Source organism: Stegostoma tigrinum, chromosome 27, assembly GCF_030684315.1.
Source record: "Stegostoma tigrinum isolate sSteTig4 chromosome 27, sSteTig4.hap1, whole genome shotgun sequence".
Lineage (NCBI taxonomy): Eukaryota > Metazoa > Chordata > Chondrichthyes > Orectolobiformes > Stegostomatidae > Stegostoma > Stegostoma tigrinum.
Genome location: NC_081380.1, coordinates 27,963,670 through 27,985,178, shown reverse-complemented (window position 1 = coordinate 27,985,178; position 21,509 = coordinate 27,963,670). Strand labels below are relative to the sequence as shown.

The 21,509-nt window shown below is 41.2% G+C and overlaps 1 protein-coding gene across 1 annotated transcript in view; it reads right to left on the bottom strand.

Moving 5' to 3' along the window:
• The window catches only part of aatf (apoptosis antagonizing transcription factor), a 111,910-nt gene extending 92,832 nt beyond the window's left edge, over window positions 1-19,078 (bottom strand). Inside the window, exons 1-3 of the mRNA XM_048556713.1 lie at window positions 18,958-19,078; window positions 4,242-4,424; window positions 2,803-3,117 (exon numbers count right to left, since the gene is read on the bottom strand). Coding sequence (XP_048412670.1) covers window positions 2,803-3,117; window positions 4,242-4,424; window positions 18,958-19,042 — 583 coding nt within the window. The 5' untranslated portion in view covers window positions 19,043-19,078. The remainder of the gene's footprint in view (window positions 1-2,802; window positions 3,118-4,241; window positions 4,425-18,957) is intronic.
• Between the last annotated feature and the right edge of the window lie 2,431 nt (window positions 19,079-21,509).

The following is a 21,509-nucleotide window of genomic DNA, read 5'->3' as shown; positions in this document are numbered from 1 at the left end:
GCCAGTGACACACATATCCTGCATATGGTACAGTGGTTAGCACTGCTGCCTCACAATCCCAGAGGGTCAGGTTCGATTCCAGCCTGAGGTGACTGTTTGTGTGGAGTTTGCACATTCTCCCAGTGTCTACGTGGGTTTCCTCCGGGTGCTCTGGTTTCCTCCCACAGTCCAAAGATATGCAGGCTAGGTCGATTGGCCATGCTAAATTGCCCATCTTGTTCAGGGATGAGTAGATTAGGTGGGTTATAGGGGGAATGGGTCTGGATGGGATGCTCCAAGGGTCGGTATGGACTTGTTGGGCTGAAGGGCCAGTTTCTACACCATCGGGAATCTATGGATGACAAAAAAAATTGGATATACTGGAATACATGTGGACTACTGCATATGGGTTCTGCCTGCCATTTTTAGCTGTTTGTAGAGACTTCATATCTCCTTGAAAATCCAGCCCACTTTTTAGATACTTTTAACAATTAAAGGACAAACTTATAAAATGTAGGATATTATAGATGCAGCTGTGAGCCCTATTAAGGTTTCCAAAATGTATTTACCATGAAACATTGGCTTTGCACAAGTCAATTGATGTTAAGTATACATTTGTGAGTTCATTAACTGACAGACTTCAGATATCCTGACTGTAGAATTCTTCTTGAATTTCTGAGAAGTTCTTTATCCTCCTTTACCATAAAAAGGTTGAATACTAAAGATAGAAAATGTGCACATTTATATTACCAAGTAAGATAATCCTACTTCAAAAATATGACTGTGGATGAGTCAAATGGCAACGGAAACAAGACAAAAATACAAACTCAACAGGTGAGAAATAGTTAAGAAAATCCCTTTGCAATTGTACTCCAAGAGTAGGCCTTTTCAATCAAATCTTACAGAAAAGCGGAGGAGGCAATTTTCAAGAATTCTATTTTGTCGCACATGGAAAACCAAAACTGTCCAAAGTCTGCTAATGTCAGACAGTTCAAGAAGAGGCTCATCACAAGCAATTCCTATTGAGAAATAAAACATAAAATGGGGTTTACCTGAATATGGGGAAACACAATTACTAAATTTCATGTAGAAGAATAACTGTAACTTAGTTAACATTCATGTGGAGAGTGCAACAAGATAAAGAAAGTTATCTTGAGTGCTGCTTAATAAAAAAGACTGACATTCTGCCAAAGTTTTTCACTTTGCACCCATCAGGACAATTCACAAGAAAGGGGATATAAAACATGCTGAATGAGAGGAATATGTTGATTAGTCAGCAAGTGAGCTCAAACTGGTAGAGGAGAGTCACGGAGAATGGACCAGCTGCATGATGACTTACAGTAAGCTAAAGTGAACTCAGTTAAACTCAACCAAGTTTTAAATCAGACAGTTGGCTCTGGTTGGTCAAGTTAACGCTCTAAGGATCGAATCAGAGAATAGCTGTCACCTATTTTGTTCTGTTGAATGAGTCATATTATGGGTGCATTCATTTGGTCTGCAAAAAACAGTTTCAACTAAATATGCCTTTTCCAGCAACAATCAAATTCCGTACTATCAAATGATGATTTGGACTACTCTCTACTTAAAGGTATGAACCATATTATGACTATAAGTTAATTACGTCTTAAACTGTCTCATTTAATACAATGTAAAACAGAATGTGTGACCTACTCGTTCTGCTAGGCACTAAGTTAATGTAACTTGGTTGCCATGGAGATTGGGATTCAAGGCAAGTCTTACAAAAAACCAAGGGCTTGCTCACGGAAGTGGATACAAAGAAAGAAACAGCTGGTTTTCCTTTTTGCATGCATTTTGATTCAGAAATCCTGGGCACAGACACAGTGAGAGTCGCAGAGGAAAATCTGTGAAACAGCAGCTGTGGTGAACAGCACAGAAAGAAACTGCTCTCTGTTAGCCACCAGGCAAAAGGTGGGTCAGAATACTTTCTCATAAAGAGACAAGACCTGCAGAAATTTAGGGGCGCTAGAAGATTCACAGGTTCTTATATGTCTAAAGACTAATGGACAATAAACACTATGACTTAGCAAAAAGGGGAGGAAAACAAAAGTGCTGGAAGCAACTATCTAACCGGCACCTGTAAACCCACAAAATTCTATGGAGAATCCACTGAACAGCGATAATGTGGTGGGGAGCTTTCTGTCACTTTTGGGAAGTTTACTGCATTAGTTGCCGTCTACTCATCGTTTTCAGAATGTTTTATCACAGAAAGTGTTGTAGAACATGAAATCTTGGTGTGATCCTCTGAGTAGTGACTGGGAACCGATTTCTCTTTAAAAGTTACATTCCTACAGGAATTGTTAAAAAACCATTTTGCAAGTTTAGAATACTCTTGTGTTCATAGCCTGTGAAATACATGGCCCTTTGGCTCTGTTAAAAGCACCCCTGCTCACAAATAGATTATCTCAACTAAAGAAAGCTAAACTGTCTCAACAGAATTACTGACAGGACTAATTTAAGCCCTTGGATTTCCTGTTATTTTCCAACACTGCACAGAATGCAGCAGAAATATACAGGCACAAATTTTAAGGCTTTTTTTTGGGGCTGGTGGGTAAAAAAAAGAGTGAAGATGAGAAGGTCAGTAACAATTAACATCAATCTTGCCCAAAGACAAATGTTTTCCGTCAACTGACCATATAATGACATAGACTATCAAAAGTTGTAAACTGTGCTATCAAGGGAACATATAGTGTACGGAAAAGAAAATGTAACAAAAAAAATTAATTTTAACATCGAATCAAACATGTGTTTCGTAAAAATTGCATTGACCACATTATTAGTAGTATGAGATTAACATTAATGTACCTATTTGGTTTTTTACTGATTGCCCCTTCTCCACTTCTTCAGCTACTTTTTCCTTGGAGAACTTCATTACTGTAACATCGTCCTTCTCCACATCTTTATGATTGCTGTCATCATCTTGACCTTCTTTTTCCTCCTCCTCCTCCTCCTCCTCCACTTCTTCCAATTCACTAACATCACTTTCTCCAATATCATCCATTCCTTCTGTGAATTTCTTAAAATCCTTAATTGTATTACATAACAAATCATTGTTGGTCTCCTCTTCCTCGTTATCTTCACTGCTTTCCAAGTCCTCAACCATGTCTTCTTCCTCTTCATCTAATGATGATGAACACAAATTATTAAACCGGTTTTAAAGTTTTATCATTTCATGCTTTTGCCTGCTTGCTTAGAAAACATTTTATATAAATCACAAACATCCCTTGTAGATAAAATGTAGATATAAGATAATTGTAAGATTACTGTAAAATTGTAATTGTAAAATGTAAGATAACAAATTGTTATACTGCATGACCTTTTTGGAATTTCCTTCATTTTTAAGTAAAACTGTAAATTACATTACAATCATCAGCAGCTTGAGCTGTTAGCACTGATACAACTTAAAACAATAAAATTATCCAGCTGGCTCAATTTAAAAGAAACATTGCTATAGGCATTTGTACAGTTCAATATGCAGTAGTCTTACATGAAGCGAAATCATGCTTATAAATGGCATCAAATGTTTAAAGATGCAATACAAACACTGATAAATAGTTGTAGAAAATGTACTGTGTGCAAAGTGGAATTCAAGGAGATTCAACACCTTCTCTTAAAATAGTTTTTTTTCCATGAGCAAGATGCACTCGACAACTTCCAAAAAGCAAAGTCATGAATTGTATAACATGGCGTCTGGCAAATATTTAATAAAATGCACAGAGGACAGCCTGTAATCACCTCAAACTAAAGTGATTTGATGTGGAGAATTCCAAGGTTTTTGGGAGGTACAAACACTACAATACTTCCTATTTAATTAAAAGTCAACTGCTTTGAAACTACACTCATTACACAGGTTATATATAAATCCCAAAACCTTTATGCATACCATATAAATCATTTTTTTTTGTACAATCCAAATATGGTCAATTAAAATCAGAAAATGCATTTTGGGAATCAAATGGAATGGTTGAAAAAGAACGGAAATGTACAAAGAAAAATAATACTGCTAATTTCATCTGAATCACAAACCATGAGGATTGTATTTTTGATTTCTATTATAAAGCTTTTGCTTTCTCTTAAGTTAGAAATTGGAGAAGATATAAATGTATCACAACGATAAATCATTTACCCATAAGCCTGCAATCACAAAATATGAACCTCAGAGTTGGGATGCATTTAAATTTCAAGGGCACATGGCATTATTAGGGCTGCCTGAAACTGAGAAAATGCAGAGGTCTCTCACGTACCTGAGGAGCCAGGAAAGGAGTTCTGTCCAGTTTCTTCCTGCAGTGCCTTTCGAGAGGTTGCCTGCCCAGCATACCTCTTGTCTGAATCAGACAGCAAAACTGAAGCACACTTCCGCAGTTTACTGTCAAATGACCACTCATCCTCCCCTTCGTCGAATCTGTCGATGACTTTAGCGATAGTTGCTGCGGGAGAGAGAAAACTTTAGCTTCAGAATGTAGTTTTGACATATGAAAATGCAATTATAGCCTGAATTCAAACAACTCAATCTACTATAATTAAAGCTATAAGCCTGTTTCATTATAAAATTGTTCAAAACACAATACTCCTTAACTGGCACTGGTGACAATTATGATTTATTTCTAGTGATTTTTACTTTAAGAAGTTTGCTGCCACCCTACTAGGACTGACATTTACAGGGCGGATGGGTTGAGTGGTATGCAGCTGCATGTTGCTTTTTCTGCAATCTTATTCTCCTTCAATACCTGCCCAGGGGACAGACACATTTGTTTCAGCACAATGTCTGACAATCCAGCTAATTGAATGGAACAGCTGGTTTAGCACAGCTCTAAAATAAACCTTAACAGTACCCTAGACATAACAGTCAAGTGATACAACATATATTGTTATCAAATGGCTCTTTCAATTGTATATAGCTGTTTAACAAAAAATATATCCAATGAATTGGTGCAATGCTATTATTCTAGATGCTCACACTATACTATCGTCAAAAATCCACAAACTGTTCAAATTCTGAAACTCAGTTCCTGTTGCAACAATATTCCTTTCTGGCTGAGCTGACCTATTAGAATTATAGCTGCCCAAAAATTTGGACAAGTATCTTTCTTGGCACTATAGATGGCTACATTCTAAATGGAAACAATATGGTTTGCAGAATAGGTTGCCATTGGCGGTAGAACAGAACAGAAGGTCTACAATAGGTAGTGGGATGTGACATCAGAGTGGGAAGCAACAGTTCAGTGGTACTGGAGTTAATCAAGAGCGTTAATCTTGTTCTGGGGACCAGGTTTCAAATCCCTTCATGGCAGATGGTGGAATCTGAATTCAATAAAATGAATCAATTGCCAATTGCCAAAAACTGTCAGTAATGTCCGTTAGGAAGCTGCCATCCTTACCCGGCCTGTGTGGTTGACTCTTAACTAGGCTAAGGGTGGACAATAAATGCCAGTGTTACCCACAATGAATTTAAAAAAGGGTATGCAATGTTGCTGCGTGGAGTTCCTGTGAACCCAGCACCACCAATTAAGGAACAATGTGAATGAGCGCATTAAAACAAAGCTGGAGAATTGCAGTGCATCAAAACAGTTAACTCTCCTTTGGAATGAGTCATTGGGCTTGAAAAGTTAACTCTGTTTCTCTCTCCACAGACGCTGTAAGAACTGCTGAGTTTTTCTATCACTGTTCTTATTTCAGATCTCCAGCATTTTGTTTTAATTTAAACTAACAAATCACTTGGAAATAATTAACGAGTCTTGAACTTAAGAACTAGGATACAAAGCAGTACATTTATATGAGGCAAGAGTAAGCAATACATGGAAAACATTTTTAAGTTAAAATAAATCAAATTTTGCCACACAATATGGTTAGCTGTTATGCATCGGGTCACAAATCTACTTTAGCCCAATTACGTATGATAGATGCATACAAGAGCAAAAACGCTTATGGTTGCAGTCAATTTATTAATGAATCCCTTTCATTTACGATAACATCGTATTATGATTAAACAATTTAGTACAGCAATTTTATGACACATATTTGAAGTTAGAAGGATTACAAATTGTATAAATCAACCATGTGATAACTGGAAGCTAGTTTCATCATAATGATACATATTACAGCTTTACTTCAAATTTAGCAATAAAACTATCAGTTCATATTTTGACTAGCATCTGATTACAGATCATCACCAACCTACATACAGTATTCTACCACCAAATTTGTTTGAAAAGTTGCCAAGTGATAAAATTATGAATTCTCAAAACAAGAGATTGTAATAGTTCTTACGCACTGAAAATGAGGTGAGAATAAAACAAAATTAAAAGTGAAGGGCTTCATTAAGTCAAATAGCAAAAATAATTTGGAATCAGGAAAGTTGTGAATTCCATGAACAAGGATCTCTTCCTCAGTTGGGGTATTTTCCTCATATGGATATTGTGTCTCTCTGGCACTAAAATTAGACACCGGACAACATGAGACCATAAAGTACACCCTGGCTACCCCATCTTACCATCGGGAAAATTGAGCATATGTATCACCAACAGGGGACAGATCAAGGTGAAATAACATATGGAAAACACTTAATGCCAAGCTGTTAAATATGAAAGTGTGAAAAAAAACGACAAGTGCAGGTGAAAATGAGTTGCGATTAGGATTAATTTAGCAGTCAAAAGGCTTGCAATTAAATACTGTGTTTATGCAAGAATAAAAGTTCCATTTGTTACATTTTGTCAGCATTATTGTTAGCATAGGGGGTACTTTAGTGCCTCCCATCTCTTTATTGAAACTGCTTTCCAAATCTCCCCAGAGAATTTGATGTACCATCATGAAAATCACATTAGTGGTAATTACAGTTAGGAATTATGACCTGGCACAGACCCAACTGCCCTATATTTTCATAAGGAATTGAAGCTAATTTTTGGCTTTGACTCATTCGAACTGTAAATGTTACAAAATAAACACAAACACATACCTCAACACCAAACAAAAATAAGCTTCTCACTAACTTTTGTTTTCAGATCTAATTGGGAAATGCATCATGATATTTAACAGTACCAATGTTTCACACAGCTCAATATACTACAAGCTAAAGGCATGAAGTTATTTTTAAACTTTATTTTTCTGAGCTTTCATTGACATTCCAGTGCAATGCTAAAGGAGTATGACACCTGGTGCTAACTTTCAAAGAGACATTAAACCATGTGTCCATCTATCCCTTTTGACTGGAGAGGAGAGATATTCTGGCGCTAGTTGAAAGAAAGCCAGAAAGTTGTCTCAGTGAGCTGGGTAATCATTTGTCAATCAATATAGCTAAGAGCTTAGTCAGTCATTATTTTCATTGCTATTTGTGCCATCTTATTTTACAAATATTAACTGAATGTTTCCCAATATAACAGCAATTACATTAGAAACATTAAATAGTCTTCTGAAATTCTACATACAATCATAAATTCCCTTATACGCATGCCTTACTGGATATGTTCTCTGAATAAGACAGAGGGAGATTTAGGAGTATGACATGAAGACATGAAATAAACATAAGTACTTAACTTTCCATTCTTTCAACAGGACATGGGGAAAAGCTCCAAGCAAAAGAATAACATTTTTTAGATTAGAAGCCTGCACATCCACATTTATAAATACATAATTTGAAACTATCTTCTTGAATGTACACAAAAATAAATCTATAACGTTCAAAATTGCATTTAACTTTGGCTGCAAACAATCCATTTAAAACACTGGTATCATGATAAATTTCCAACTCTTCTACAGAAAACCACACAAGATTAATTCAATTACAGTCAATTGATTGTTTTTAGTTCACTCACAAAACATGAACTTCAATACTAGCCAGCATTTATTGGCCATACCTAGTTGCCCTTGAGAAGGTGGTGATGAGCTGCCTTCTTCATGCGCTGTAGTCCATGTGATGTAGGTCGACACACAATGCCATTAAGGAAGGAATTTCAGGATTTTGATCCAGTGACAGTAGTGATATATTTCCAAGTCAGGGTATGGTGTGGCTTGGTGGTGATGTTCCCATATATCTGCTGCCTTGTTATCCAAGATGGAAACATTCATGAGTCTGGAAGGTGCTATCTAAGAATCTTTGTGTGATGGAATACTCGTCACTTGCCTGGATGAGTGCAACTCCAACAACATTCCAGAATCTTAATACCACCCAGGACAAGGCAGTCTACTTGATTGGCACCAAATCCATAAACATCCGTTCCCTCCACCACTGAAGCTTTGAAACAGCTGCGTGTACCTTCAGTAAGACACACTGTAAAAATTCATCAAAGAATCTTAGATAGCACCTTCCAGACTCGTGAATGTTTCCATTTAGGACAACAACGCAGCAGATGTATGGGAACATCACCAACTGAAGGTTCCCCTCCAAGCCACACCATACACTGACTTGGAAATATATCACTACTGTCACTGGATCAAAATCCTGGAATTCCCTCCGTAATGGCATTGTGGATCAACCTACATCACATGGACTACAGCGCATGAAGAAGGCAGCTCATCACCACCTTCTCAAGGGCAACTAGGTACGGCCAATAAATGCTGGCCAGTATTGACGTTCATGTTTTGTGAGTGAACTAAAAACAATCAATTGACTGAAATTGAATTAATTTTGTGTGGTTTTCTGTAGAGGAGTTGGAAATTTATCACGATACCAGTGTTTTCGTACTTATATCTTGTAGATGGTGGGCAGGCTTTGGGGTATCAGGAGGTGAAATACTCACTGCAATGTTCCTTGCCTCTGACCTGCTCTTATAGCCACTGTGTTTATATTGCAAGTCCAGTTGACTTTATGGTCGGTGGCAACCCGAAGGATGTACATAGTGGGGGATTCGGTGAAGGTAACACAACTGAATGTCAAGGTGATGGTTAGATTATCTGTTATTGGAGATGGTCATTGCTTGACATTAGTCTAGTGCGAATGTTACTTGCCACTCATCAGTTCAAGCCTGAATATTGTCCAGATTTTGAAGTATTTGAACATGAGTTGGTTCAGTATCTGAATCATAAATGGTTGAATATTATGCAGTCATTGGCAAATACCGCTACTTCTAACCTTACAATGGAGAAAGGTCATTGATGAAGCAACCAAGGATGGTTGGGCCTGGGACATTAGCCTGAGGAACTCCTGCAGAGATATCCTGGAGCTGAGATAACGGAGCTCCAACAACCACAATCATCCTCCTATGTGCCAAGTACGGCTCAAGCCAACATAGAGTTTTCTCCCGATACCCACTGATTCTGATTTGGATAGATTTCCCAGATGCCAGTCTGGATTAAATGTGGCCTTGATGTCAAGGGCTGTCATACTCACCTCACCTGCTGTGAAGCTGAAAGACTATAATGAAGGAATAATTATTTATTCTAATTAAAACCAAATTAAAATATTTGAATTTATATAGTGCTGTTCATGACCACCCAATGTCCCAAGCAGTCAATTACGTACTTTTGAAACCTAGTCAATGCTGTAATGTAGGAATTGCTGCAGGCAACACGCACACAGCAAACTCTCACAAATGGCAACATGATAACAACCACAATTTTTTTTTAAATAACGACCCAGGATAACTCCCCTGCTCTTCAAAAGTGACATATAGGCACACAAGTAGGCAGAGGGTATTGGTTTAACTTGTGAATTCTGAGAAGGATAGTGTAGAAATTCAAAAGAATGCAAAAAAGGATGGGCAAACAAGTAGCAGATCAGTAAAGTGATAAATTTTGGTAGGAAGAACACATAAAACAAAACAGCACAATACTATAGGAGATAGTAAGAACTGACGATGCCGGAGTCAGAGAGAACACAGTGTGGAGCTGGAGGAACACAACAGGCCAGGTAGCATCAGAGGAGCAGGAAACTAAATGTTTTGGGTCGGGACCCTTCAGGAATGAGGGAGCTCTGAAACGAACAGGTAAAGGAGGGGTGAGGCTGGGGAAGGTAGGTGGGATGGTGATAGGTGAGTGCAGGTAGGCAGTGCTGGGGATTGGTCAATGAGGTGAGAGGAGCGGATTGGTGGGAGAGAAGACAAACGGGTCAAGGGGGCGGGGATGAAAGGGAAGTTTGGTCATGGGATGAGGCCGGGGGTAGGAGATTTCGAAACTAGTAAAATCCACATTGAGACCATCGAGTTGTAGGCTCCCAAGGTGGAATATGAGGTTCTGCTCCTCCAGTTTCTTTCGAGGGTGTTGCAACACTGGAGACAACCCAGGGTTGACATCATCCGGGAGTGCAATGGGGAGGTGAAGTGGTTCGCTACTGGAAGATGTTGTCATGTGTCGCGAAACAAGGGCAGGTGCTCTAGAAAGCGGTCTCCGAGCCTCCGCTTGGTCTCACCAATGTAGAGGAGGCTACATCAGAAGAGCGGATGCAACAGGCCACATTAGCTGATGTGCAAGTGAACATCTGTCTGATGTGGCAGGTTTTTTTGGATCCTTGAATGGAGGTGAGGGAGGTGGTGTAGGGGCAGGTGAAGCACTTCCAGTGGTTGCAGGGAAAGGTGCCAGGGGTGGAGGGGCTAGTGGGGAGTATGAAGCAGATGAGGGAATTGCAGACAGAGTGGTCCCTACAGAAGGCAGATAGGGGTGGGGAGGGAAATATATCCTTGGTTGTGGGGTCAGATTGCAGGTGGCAGAAGTGGCAGAGAATGACATGTTGAATCTGAAGGTTAGTGGGGTGATACGCGAGGACAAGGAGGATTCTGTCTTTGTTTTTGTTGCGGGGAGGGGGTATGAGGGTAGAGGTGTGGGAAACGTAAGAAACGTGGTCAACAGCATTTTCGACCACTGAAATGGGGTGGGGGGGGGGGGGGGGCGTGCAGGGAGTGGTTTGTGGTTGCGGTCCTTGACATACAATGACATCTGGGATGTTCAGGAGCGGAACACCTCATCTTGGGAGCTGATGCGGCAGAGGCAGAGGATTTGGGAGTAGTGGAATCGCCTTCTTGCCGGAAGGTGGGTGAGAGGTGAAGTCTCAGTAGCTGTGGGAATCGGTGGGTTTGAAATAGATATGAGATGGTCACCGGAGATGGAGACAGAGAGGTCCAGGAAGGAGAGAGGTATCAGAGATGGTCCAGGTGAACTTGAGGTTGGGGTTAAAGGTATTAGTAAAGTTGATGAACTGTTCAAGCTCCCTGTGGGAGCACGAGGCAGAGCCGATACAATCATCAATGTCGTGGAGGAAGAGGTGGGGGATGGTGCCGGTGTAGCTGCGGAAGAGGGATCCAAGTTCAAACAACAACACCTTCCAGTTGTGAACCACTTCAACTCCCCCTCCCACTTCCTGGACAACATGTCAATCCTGGCTCTCCTCCAGTGTCACAACAAAGTTGCCCAAAAACTGCAGGAGCAGCATCTAACATTCTGCCTTGGCAGCTTACAAACCAAAAGTTTCAATGTGGACTCTGCTAGTTTCAAAATCTCCCCACCCTGGCCTCATCCCATGACCAAACCTTTTTCATCCCTGCCTCCTTGTCCTGGTCATCTTCTCTCCTAGCAAACAGCTCCTCCCACCTCACTGACCAATCCCCAGCACTGCATACCTGCACTCACCTATCACCATCTCACCTACATTCCCCAGCCCCACCCCTCCTCTATCTATTTATTTCAGAGCTCCCTTCCCCATCCCCCATTTCTGAAGAAGGGTCCAGACCTGAAACATCAGGTTTCCTGCTCCTCTAATGCTGCCTGGCTTGTTGTGTTCCTCCAGCTCCACACTGTCTTACAATACTAAAGGATATGTGTGCACACATCATTAAGGATGGCAGGAATGGTTGAGAGTAAGGTCCATAAAGTGGAAAGCAAACTGCACTTTGCCAACAAATGATCAGAGTATTCAGAAGGAAGTTATGTTAACCTTGTTTAATGTACTGATACAGCTTCAATTAAGCATTGCATTCAGGTCTGCATACTAATACTTTCAGATACTTCTGTAATATGTAGAGAGGGTTCAGAAATATAAGTGATTCCAGGGATGATGAACAGAGTTACATAGATAGATTGAAGAAATTGTGTTCTTGGAGACAAAGTTCAGAGGAGATTTGACAGAGGTAGAGAAGAGTACCCCCTCAACACCAACACCACACTGCACGCACTCCCCCACCATCCCCACTCTTTCCTCTGTCACTTCATCTACTCCTCCCATTCACTCTCCACGCCACACCCCCCATGCCATACTTTTTCCGTCATTGGTATTCAGAAATCTACCAACCTCCAAACAAATACAAAAACAGAACTTCCATATCCCTCTGAGGTGGAGAATTCTAAAGATTCACACCTTCCGACTAAAAAAAAATTCTCATCTTCATCCTGAATGGCATTGCACCTATTGTATCTTGTAACTTGCATCTCGAGTTCTAAACCCCTAAATCTTACTTGCATCTACCTAATATATACCTTGAATTATGTTGTTAGTTTCAATTAGATCATCCACATTCTTTGAAACACTAGAGAATGAGGGCCAGTTTGCCCAACTTCTCTCCAAAGGACAGTCTGGGAAGCCAATGAACAAGTTTGGTGAACCAGAACTGCACTTCTTCAATGGCAATAACAGCCTCCTTAAGGCAAAGAGATAGAAACTGCACACAGTACTTAACATGCAGTCTAACCACACCTCCGTACAACCAAAGCAAGGTGTCATTACAAATGTACTCAAATCCTCTTGCAATAAAGAACATTCCATTAGCCTTCCTAATAGTGCTGTTGCACCTGTGCAGTAGCCATCAGTGAATTATTGACAATAACACCTAGATCCTTTTGTACATCTACACTTTCCAACTTCTCACTACTTAAGAAATACTCTGCACATCTCTTCATCCTACTAAAATGACACTACGGTAGTGTCTCTACCCCTGGGCCAGAAGGCCCGAGTTAAAATCCCACGTACACCAGAGGCAAGTAATAACATTTTGTTTTAAAAAGCACTCTTTACAGGTTCATAGTTCCTTAAAGTGGACACGCAGGTAGACAGGATAGTGAAGGCTGCGTTTGGTATGCTTGCCTTTATTGGTTCATGCACTGAGTATAGGAGTAGGGAGGTCATGTTGCAGCTGCGCAGGATGTTGGTTAGGCACTTTTGGAATACTGCGTTCAATTCAGGTCTCCTTGCTATGGAAGTGATATTTTTAAACCTGACAGTGAAGGCACGGTGATATATTTCCAAGTCAGGATGGTGAGTGACTTGGAAAGGAACTTGGAGGTCGTGGTTTTATACATACATACATACATACAGATATACAGCACAGAAACAGACCCTTCGGTCCAACTCGTCTGCGCTGACCACACATCCCAATCTGATCTAGTCCCATTTACCAAAATTTGGCCCCTATCCCTCTAAACCATTCTTATTCATATACTTGTCCAGATGCCTTTTAAATGTCATAATCAATCACTTCTTCTTGCAGCTCATTCAGTACAGGCATCACCCGCTGTGTGAACAAATTGCTCCTTAGGTCCACTTTTATAGCTTTCCCATCTCACCATAATCCTGTGACCTCTTGTTTTGGACTCTCCCACCTCAGGGAAAAAACCTTGCCTATTTACCCTATCCATGCCTCTCGTGATTTCAGAAACCTCTATAAAGGTCATCCGTCAGCCTCCAACGCTCCAGGGAAAATAGACTCAGCCTATTCAGTCTCTTTCAAGAGCTCAAACCTTTCAACCCTGGAAACATCCTCAAATCTTTACTGAACATTTTTGAGTTTTGTCACAACATTCTTCCTATAGGAGGGAGACCAGAACTGCATGCAATACTGTAAAAGTGATGTTCCCATATATCTGCTGCCCTCGTCCTTCTAGATAGATGTAGTCATGGGTTGGTAAGAAGGTGCTGTCTAAAAGATCTTTGGTGAATTTCTGCAGTGCATTTTGTAGATAGAACACACTGCTGCTACTGAGCATCAGTGGTAGAGGGAGTGACGGCTTGTGGGTATAGTTCCAATCAAGCAAGTTGCTTTGTTCTGGATGGTGTCAAGCTTCTTGAGTGTTGTTGGGGCTGCACTCATCCAGGCAAGTGGGGAATATTCCATCACACTCCTGATTTGTGTCTTGTAGATGGTGAACAGGCTTTGAGGTGTCAGGAGATAAGTTACTCGCCGTGGTATTCCCTGCTTCTGGCCTGCTCTTGTAGACACTCTTAATGTGGTGAGTCCAATTGAGTTTCTGGTCAATGTTAACCTGCAGGATATTGATAGCGGGGGATTCAGTGATGGTAACACCATTGAATGTCAAGGGGTGGTGGTTAGATGGTCTCTTATTGGTCATAGCCTGGCATTTGTGTGGCACGAATATCACTTGTCACTTGTCAGCACAAGCCTGGAAAATGTCCAGAACTTGTTGCAGGTGAATACAGATTGCTTCAGTATCTGAGGAGTCACGAATGGTGCTGAACATTATGCAATCATCGGCGAACATCCCCACCTCTGGCCTTATGATGGAGAGAAGGTCATTGATGAAGCAGCTGAAGATAGTTGGGCCTTAGACATTACCCTGAGAAACTCCTGCAGAGATGTCCTGGAGCTGAGATGATTGACCTCCCACAACCACGACCATCTTCACATGTCAGGTATGACTCCAACCACCGCAGCGTTTGCCCCCGATACCCATTGATTTGAGTTTTACTAAGGCTCCTTTGTGCTGTACTCGGTCGAATGCAGCCTTGATATCAAGGGCGATCACTCTCACTTCACTTCTGGAATTTAGCTCTTTTGTCCATGTTTCAACCAAGGCTGTAATGAGGTCAGTAGGTGAGTGGCCCTGGCGGAACCCAAACTGGGCATCACAGCTTGATAGCACTGTTGATGGCACATTCCATCACTTGATTGATGATTGAGAGAGGCTGATGGGGGTGGGGGGGTGCAGGGTGCGTAATTGGCCAGGTTGGATTTGTCCTGCTTTTTACGTACAAGACATACTTGGGCAATTTTCCAGTGTTGGAACTGTACTGGAACAGCTTGGCTAAGGGAACAGCAAGTTCTGGAGCACAAGTCTTCAGTACTATTGCCAGAGTGTTGTCAGGGCCTGAAGCCTTTGCAGTATCCAGTGTCTCCAACCGTTTCTTGATATCGTCTGGAGCGAATCGAATTGGCTGAAGACTGGTACCTGTAATGCTGGGGACCACTGGAGGAGGCAGAGATGGATCGTCCACTCGACACTACTGGCAGAAGCTTGCTGCAAATGTTTCAGCCTTATCTTTTGCACTGATATGCTGGGCTCTTCCATCATTGAGGATGGGGATATTTGTAGACCCTCCTCCTCTAGTGAGTCGTTTAACTGTCCACCACCATTCACGACTGGATGCGGCAGCACTGCAGATCTTGGATCTGATCCATGGGTTTTGGGATCGCTTAGTTTTATCACTTGCTGTTTTGCGTACAAATAGTCCTATTTAGTGGCTTCATCAGGTTGATACTTCAGCTTCAAGTATGCCTCACGCCACTCCTGGCATGCCCTCCTGCACTCCCCATTGAACCAGGGTTGATCCCCTGCCTTGACGGTCATGGCTGCTTGGGGGTATGCCGGGCCATGAGGTTACAGATTGTGGATGTAAGTTTGCTCGCTGAGCTGGAAGGTTCATTTTCAGACGTTTCGTCACCATTCTAGGTAACATCATCAGTGAAGCTCTGGTGTTATGTCCCATTTTTTATTTATCTGTTTAGGTTTCCTTGGGTTGGTGATGTCATTTCCTGCATTGGTGATGTCATCTCCTGTTCTTTTTCTCAGAGGGTGGTAGATGGGCTCCAAATCAACGTGTTTGTTGATGGAGTTCCGGTTGGAATGCCATGCTTCTAGGAATTCTCGTGTCTGTCTCTGTTTGGCTTGTCCTAGGATGGATGTGTTGTCCCAATCAAAGTGGTGTCCTTCCTCATCTGTATGTAAGGATACTAGTGATAGTGGGTCATGTCTTTTTTGTGGCTAGTTGATGTTCATGTATCCTGGTGGCTAACTTTCTGCCTGTTTGTCCAACGTAGTGTTTGTCACAGTTCTTGCAAGGTATTTTGTAAATGACGTTTGTTTTGCTTGTTGTCTGTATAGGGTCTTTTAAGTTCACTAGCTGCTGTTTTAGTGTGTTGGTGGGCTACCCTGATGCCAAGGGGTCTGAGTAGTCTGGCAGCCATTTCCAAAATGTCTTTGATGTAGGGGAGAGTGGTTATGGTTTCTGGGCACGTTCTGTCTGGTTGTTTGGGTTTGTTGCTGAGAAATCAGCGGACTGGAGAATCACTATAATGGCTTCTCTTGTCACTCCCACACATTTAAATCTGGTCCCTTTTCTTGGATATTTCTAATCTAGGTATTTGTTTTTGTGACATCAGCCAAAAATATATCAATGTAAATACCAAAAGAACTGCAGATGCTGTAAATCAGGAACCAAAACAAAGTTGCTGGAAAGGGTCAGCAGGTCTGGCAGCATCTGTGGAGGTGAAAACAGAGTTAACTTTTCAGGTCCAGTGACCCTTCCTCAGAACTGATGGTGGCTGGGAAAACATCAGTTTATGTGCAGAAAATGGGGAGGTGGGGAGGTGTGTGTGTGTGGGGGGGGTAGGGAGTAAATGATAGCATAGAGCCCAAAGAAAGAGAAAGACAGTGGACAGACAAAGGAGTTGCTAACGAATAGGCTGGGAGGGTGAATAGTTGTTAATGGGGACTATTAGTGACTAACAACAGTGGGCGTATAATGGCAGGCTTTGTTGTAACAAAGACTGATGTGTGGAGTAGGGGGCTGGGACATAGGAGAATCCATACCCTAAAATTATTGAACTCAGTATTGAGTCCAGAGGGCTGCAGGGTCTCCAAGCAGAGAATGGCATGTTGTTCCTCCAGCTTGTGTTGGGCTTCACTGGAACACTACAGCAAGCCAGAGACAGAGATGTTGGCCAGGGAGCAGGGTGGTGCATTGAAGTGGCAGGCAACAGGTAGTTCACGGCCTTTCTTTGGTGAGTAGAACGTAGCTGTTCTGCAAAGCAGTTGCCAAGTCTACACTTCTTTTCCCCAACGTAAAGAAGACACAGTGAGCAGCGAATGCAGTAGACTAGATTCTGGGAAGGGAGATGTCCCTTCAGACACACATTTCCCTCCCCTCCCTTGTCCGCCTTCCATGGGGACTATTCCCTCCAGGACACCCTAGTCCACACTTCCTTCGCCCCCAACACCTCCCCACAGCCCTACGGCACCTTCCCCTGTAACTGGCAAAGGTGCAACACCTGGCCATTTACCTCCTCCCTCCCCAGTATCCAAGGGCCCAAACATATCTTTCAAGTGAAGCAACACTTCATCTGCACTTCCCAGAATCTAGTCTACTGCATTCACTGCTCACAATGTGGCCTCCTCTACACTGGAGAAACAAAGTGTAGACTTGGTGATTGTTTTGCAGAACATCTACGTTCTACTTGCAAAAAAGATCCTGAACTACTTGTCTGCCAGTTCAATGCACCACCCTGCTCCCTGGCCAAGATCTCTGTCTCTGACTTGCTAGTGTTCCAGCGAAGCCCAACACAAGCTGGAGGAACAACATGTCATTTTCCGCTTGAAGACCCTACAGCCTTCTGGACTCAATACTGAGTTCAATAATTTTAGGGCATAAACTCTCCCATGTCCCAGATCCCACTCCACACACCAGTCTTTGTTACCACATCGCCTGCCATTATACACCAGCTGTTGTTAGTCACTAACAGTCCCCATTAACAACTATTCACCCTCCCAACCTGATTGTTAGCAACTCCTCTGTCTGTCCAACTGTCTTTCCCTGTCTTCAGGCTCTCTCCTATTGTTTACTCCCTAACCCACACACCTCCCTATTTTCTGCATATAAACTAACATTTTCCCAGCCACCATCAGTTCTGAGGAAGGGTCACCAGACTCGAAACATTAACTCTGTTTTCTCCTTCACAGCCACTGCCAGATCCGCTGAGCTTTTCCAGCAAGTTTGTTTTTGTTCCTGATCCAAAACGTCAGCTTTCCTGTTCCTTTGATGCTGCCTGGCCTACTGTGTTCATTCAGTTCCACACTTAGTTATTACCATCTCCACTTCAGAATTTTATTCTTCATCTGTTTGTGACTCAGGCATCTAATTTAGTTCAAGAACGTTATGGTGCCTTGGGGCATATATATCTGCTTAAACACTGGCACATAAAAAAGTAGACTGAAATGCCAGTTTACATGATAGCAATGCCCAGGCAAAGAAAACTGCACTAAGGATTGTGCTCCTGAGATGCTGCTTGGCCTGCTGTGTTCATCCAGCCTCACATTTTATTATCAGGACTGTATCCTTATGGGTAACGCCAGGGCACAATTCTAGCTGCTGTGCTTGGACAAACCAAACAGGCGTATTTCAAATAAAAACAGAAGTTGCTGGGAAAGCTCAACAGGTCTAGCAGCATCATTGAAAAGAAATCAAACTTAACGTTTCGGGTCACGCTTCCTCAGAACAATCGCCGGATCCGAAACGTTAACTCTGATTTCTCTTTACAGATGCTGCCGGACCTGAGCTTTTCCAGCAATTTCTGTTTTTGTTTCTGATTTACAGTATCCGCAATTATTTCGGTTTTTGAGCCGTCTTATACATGCTTCCCACAGCAGGAGCGGTGGCACTCCCTGACCCAGCGGTCGATTGTTTATTGTGAGACCTGCAGGCTCGCAAACAGTTTAAACGGCCCAACATTTTCAACGAGATATAAACAATAACATTTAAAATTAACAAATCCACATAATTCGGGACCGAACAAGCTACAACCCGCAAATCGCGACGTAAACATCTCAAGTTCGAGGTGGTCACTGAATTTTAAACTGCACTGTTCACCCGGAAGCAGGAGGCCTGATGTCAGACCCTGAGTTCTCGTTCATAGCAACCATCACCAGGCTCGTACACATGCCGGTTCACAAAGCATTGATTTATTACAGTCGAGGACGAACTCCTCGTCCTCCAGCCAAGAACCAAACACGCTTTGTCGGGAAGGACCCAGTTACCGTCATCGTGCTCGTCCTCCGGGTCTTTAAAGGTCGGTAAAGGGTTTAACAGGTCCTCCAACTGCCTGGATATAGACGTCGCCATCTTGCCTCCAAACCGTCAGTGAGAATGGAGCATATTCACGATGACGTACCTACAATTAAGTGGAGGACTTCCGGTTCCGTTTGACGCACGCGCTCACTACAGAGGGTTGGCCCTCTTCCAACTATTTACAATGTAAGTTTTTCTTAAACTCTTTTGACGACGGTAATCTTTCTGAATTACGGAATTTTGTGCTATTTTTCGTCAATAGCACAATTCCAACGACAATGCTGAGGATCGTATGATATTCCATTTTATTGTTCTGAAGAAGTATCTCCCCAGATTGAATTGCCACTTTCTCTTCGGAATATAGCAACTTTAATAAGTTTAGGGTATGGATAAGATTGATAGGCTATCATTTCGCTCTATTTTTTCACCCTCACGGGTCACGGCTTTAGGTTTTCCTGATGTTAGGATCTTCAGCCTATTGACAATTAAGGAGGCTTTATTAATATTTTATGACCGCAAGAATATAATAGAATTAGGTCAAAGAAAATATTAACGAAGATTTCAAGACAGCTATATGATTGATGTGGTGAAAGGGAAACTAAAGAATTTGTTTTGCATTACTCTGCATCGTAACCCCAGATATTGTTCGCTTAATATATTCAAATATTCAAAAGCAGTAACAGTGCTTCAAATCCAATTGCCATATTTTTGGAGATTACATTTATTTGTTTAAACACAGTTTTTTGATGGACGAACCAATTGGTTATTGTCAATTTGTGAAATATAATTTACTTTTTTAATTAATTGTTTTTAAAAAATCAGCAGTCATAATGTACTCAAAATGTCGGTTTTCTAATAGGTCATTCGGTGAACGTTTGGAATGTTATTCAAGTGTATAATATACAAAGGATGCGCAAATGCAAAAGTAGAATGTGTATTTGTTCTAATCGTGTGAAACCACTCACGCATATGACAATAGTGTATTTGAGAAAATTGGAGCACACGTTGCAGTTCAGATATATAGAACTATTTAAGATAAGCGATATCAATGGATTCCGACGTACCTAAAAGTGAAATCGAATTGACCCAATGGGGTTATTAATTGAAATCTATTACAACTATTACCGTATTGGATTTAAATTACTAATAGCTATATTTGAAACTGGCGTTTCTTAATATATTGAAACCACATTTCAGTACTAAAATGAATAATGCAACGATTCAAATTTGGGTCGCCAGTGGAATAGTATTATCGTAAATTAAGCAGTTTTCTGCGCATGTGTACATTTCATTAATGTTTCTAACCGATTTAGAAATCTAAACAGAAAATCGTTCCACCGATACTATATGATACGAAGACATTAACATATACTTCAGAGATGAATGTAAAATACAGAAAATGAACAGAGAGGACCCTCTGGGGGAAGATTTAGATGTGTCACATTTAAGTTCCATCTCAAATGTTGCATTTCTCTTACACATTGTATTGCTTCTTTCGTAAAGTATTTTTAACGGATATGTACAAAATAAATGTGTAGACTTCTGCTTACAATTTCACCCTCTCCCAGAAACGAATTTCCACGAGTTTTCTTTTCTCGCCAAAGTGGAACAGTTGGTCAATTTACTGTTCATCTGAAATGACGTATTGATAAATCACTAAAATTGGTTTAAGCCAATTATTGATTTAATTTTAAATCTTATTAATTTTAAAAGGAATGTTTTAGATAATTGCCGATGAAAACAGAAATAGGAGGCTGTTCTTCCAATTTCGTAATTCGTTGTTAAAACGTATATGAACACATTCGATGAGTTTGGATTAGTTTAATATTGCAACCGCTAATATTTAAATGAAGTTATTCACAAAATAAACTTCGATTAAGTTCAGTTGGTATGAACTTCAATGAAAATCGAGCACCCAGGCATTATATTCTAACCGAAATTCTACGCTTTCTCTTTAAATTTTGTAAAAACAAAAAGTATTAACACAAATAAACTAATTAACTGGAAAAAGTATAGCTATCATTTTAATGCAAATAAATCAAAGTTTTGTAAGTTTTGAAACTGTTAAGATATCATTTGGAGGAGTTACCTCAAAATGTTGGAAGTTTCAAACAGACCATATTTCTGGAGCTAACAATTTACAATGAACGAATAAATAATCATAGAATCTGTACAGAGTGGAAACAGGCCCTTCAGCCCAACAAGTCCACACCGATCCATAAGACCATAAGACATAGGAGTGGAAGGAAGGCCATTCAGCCCATCAAGTCCATTCCGCCATTTAAATCATGGCTGATGGGCATTTCAACACCACTTCCCTGCACTCTCCCCGTAGCCCTTGATTCCTTTGAGATCAAGAATTTGTCGATCTCTGCCTTGAAAGCATCCAACGTCCCGGCCTCCACTGCACTCTGCCGCAATGAATTCCACAAGCCCACCACTCTCTGGCTGAAGAAATGTCGTCTCATTTCAGTTTTAAATTTACCCCCTCTAATTTTAAGGCTGTGCCCACGGGTCCTAG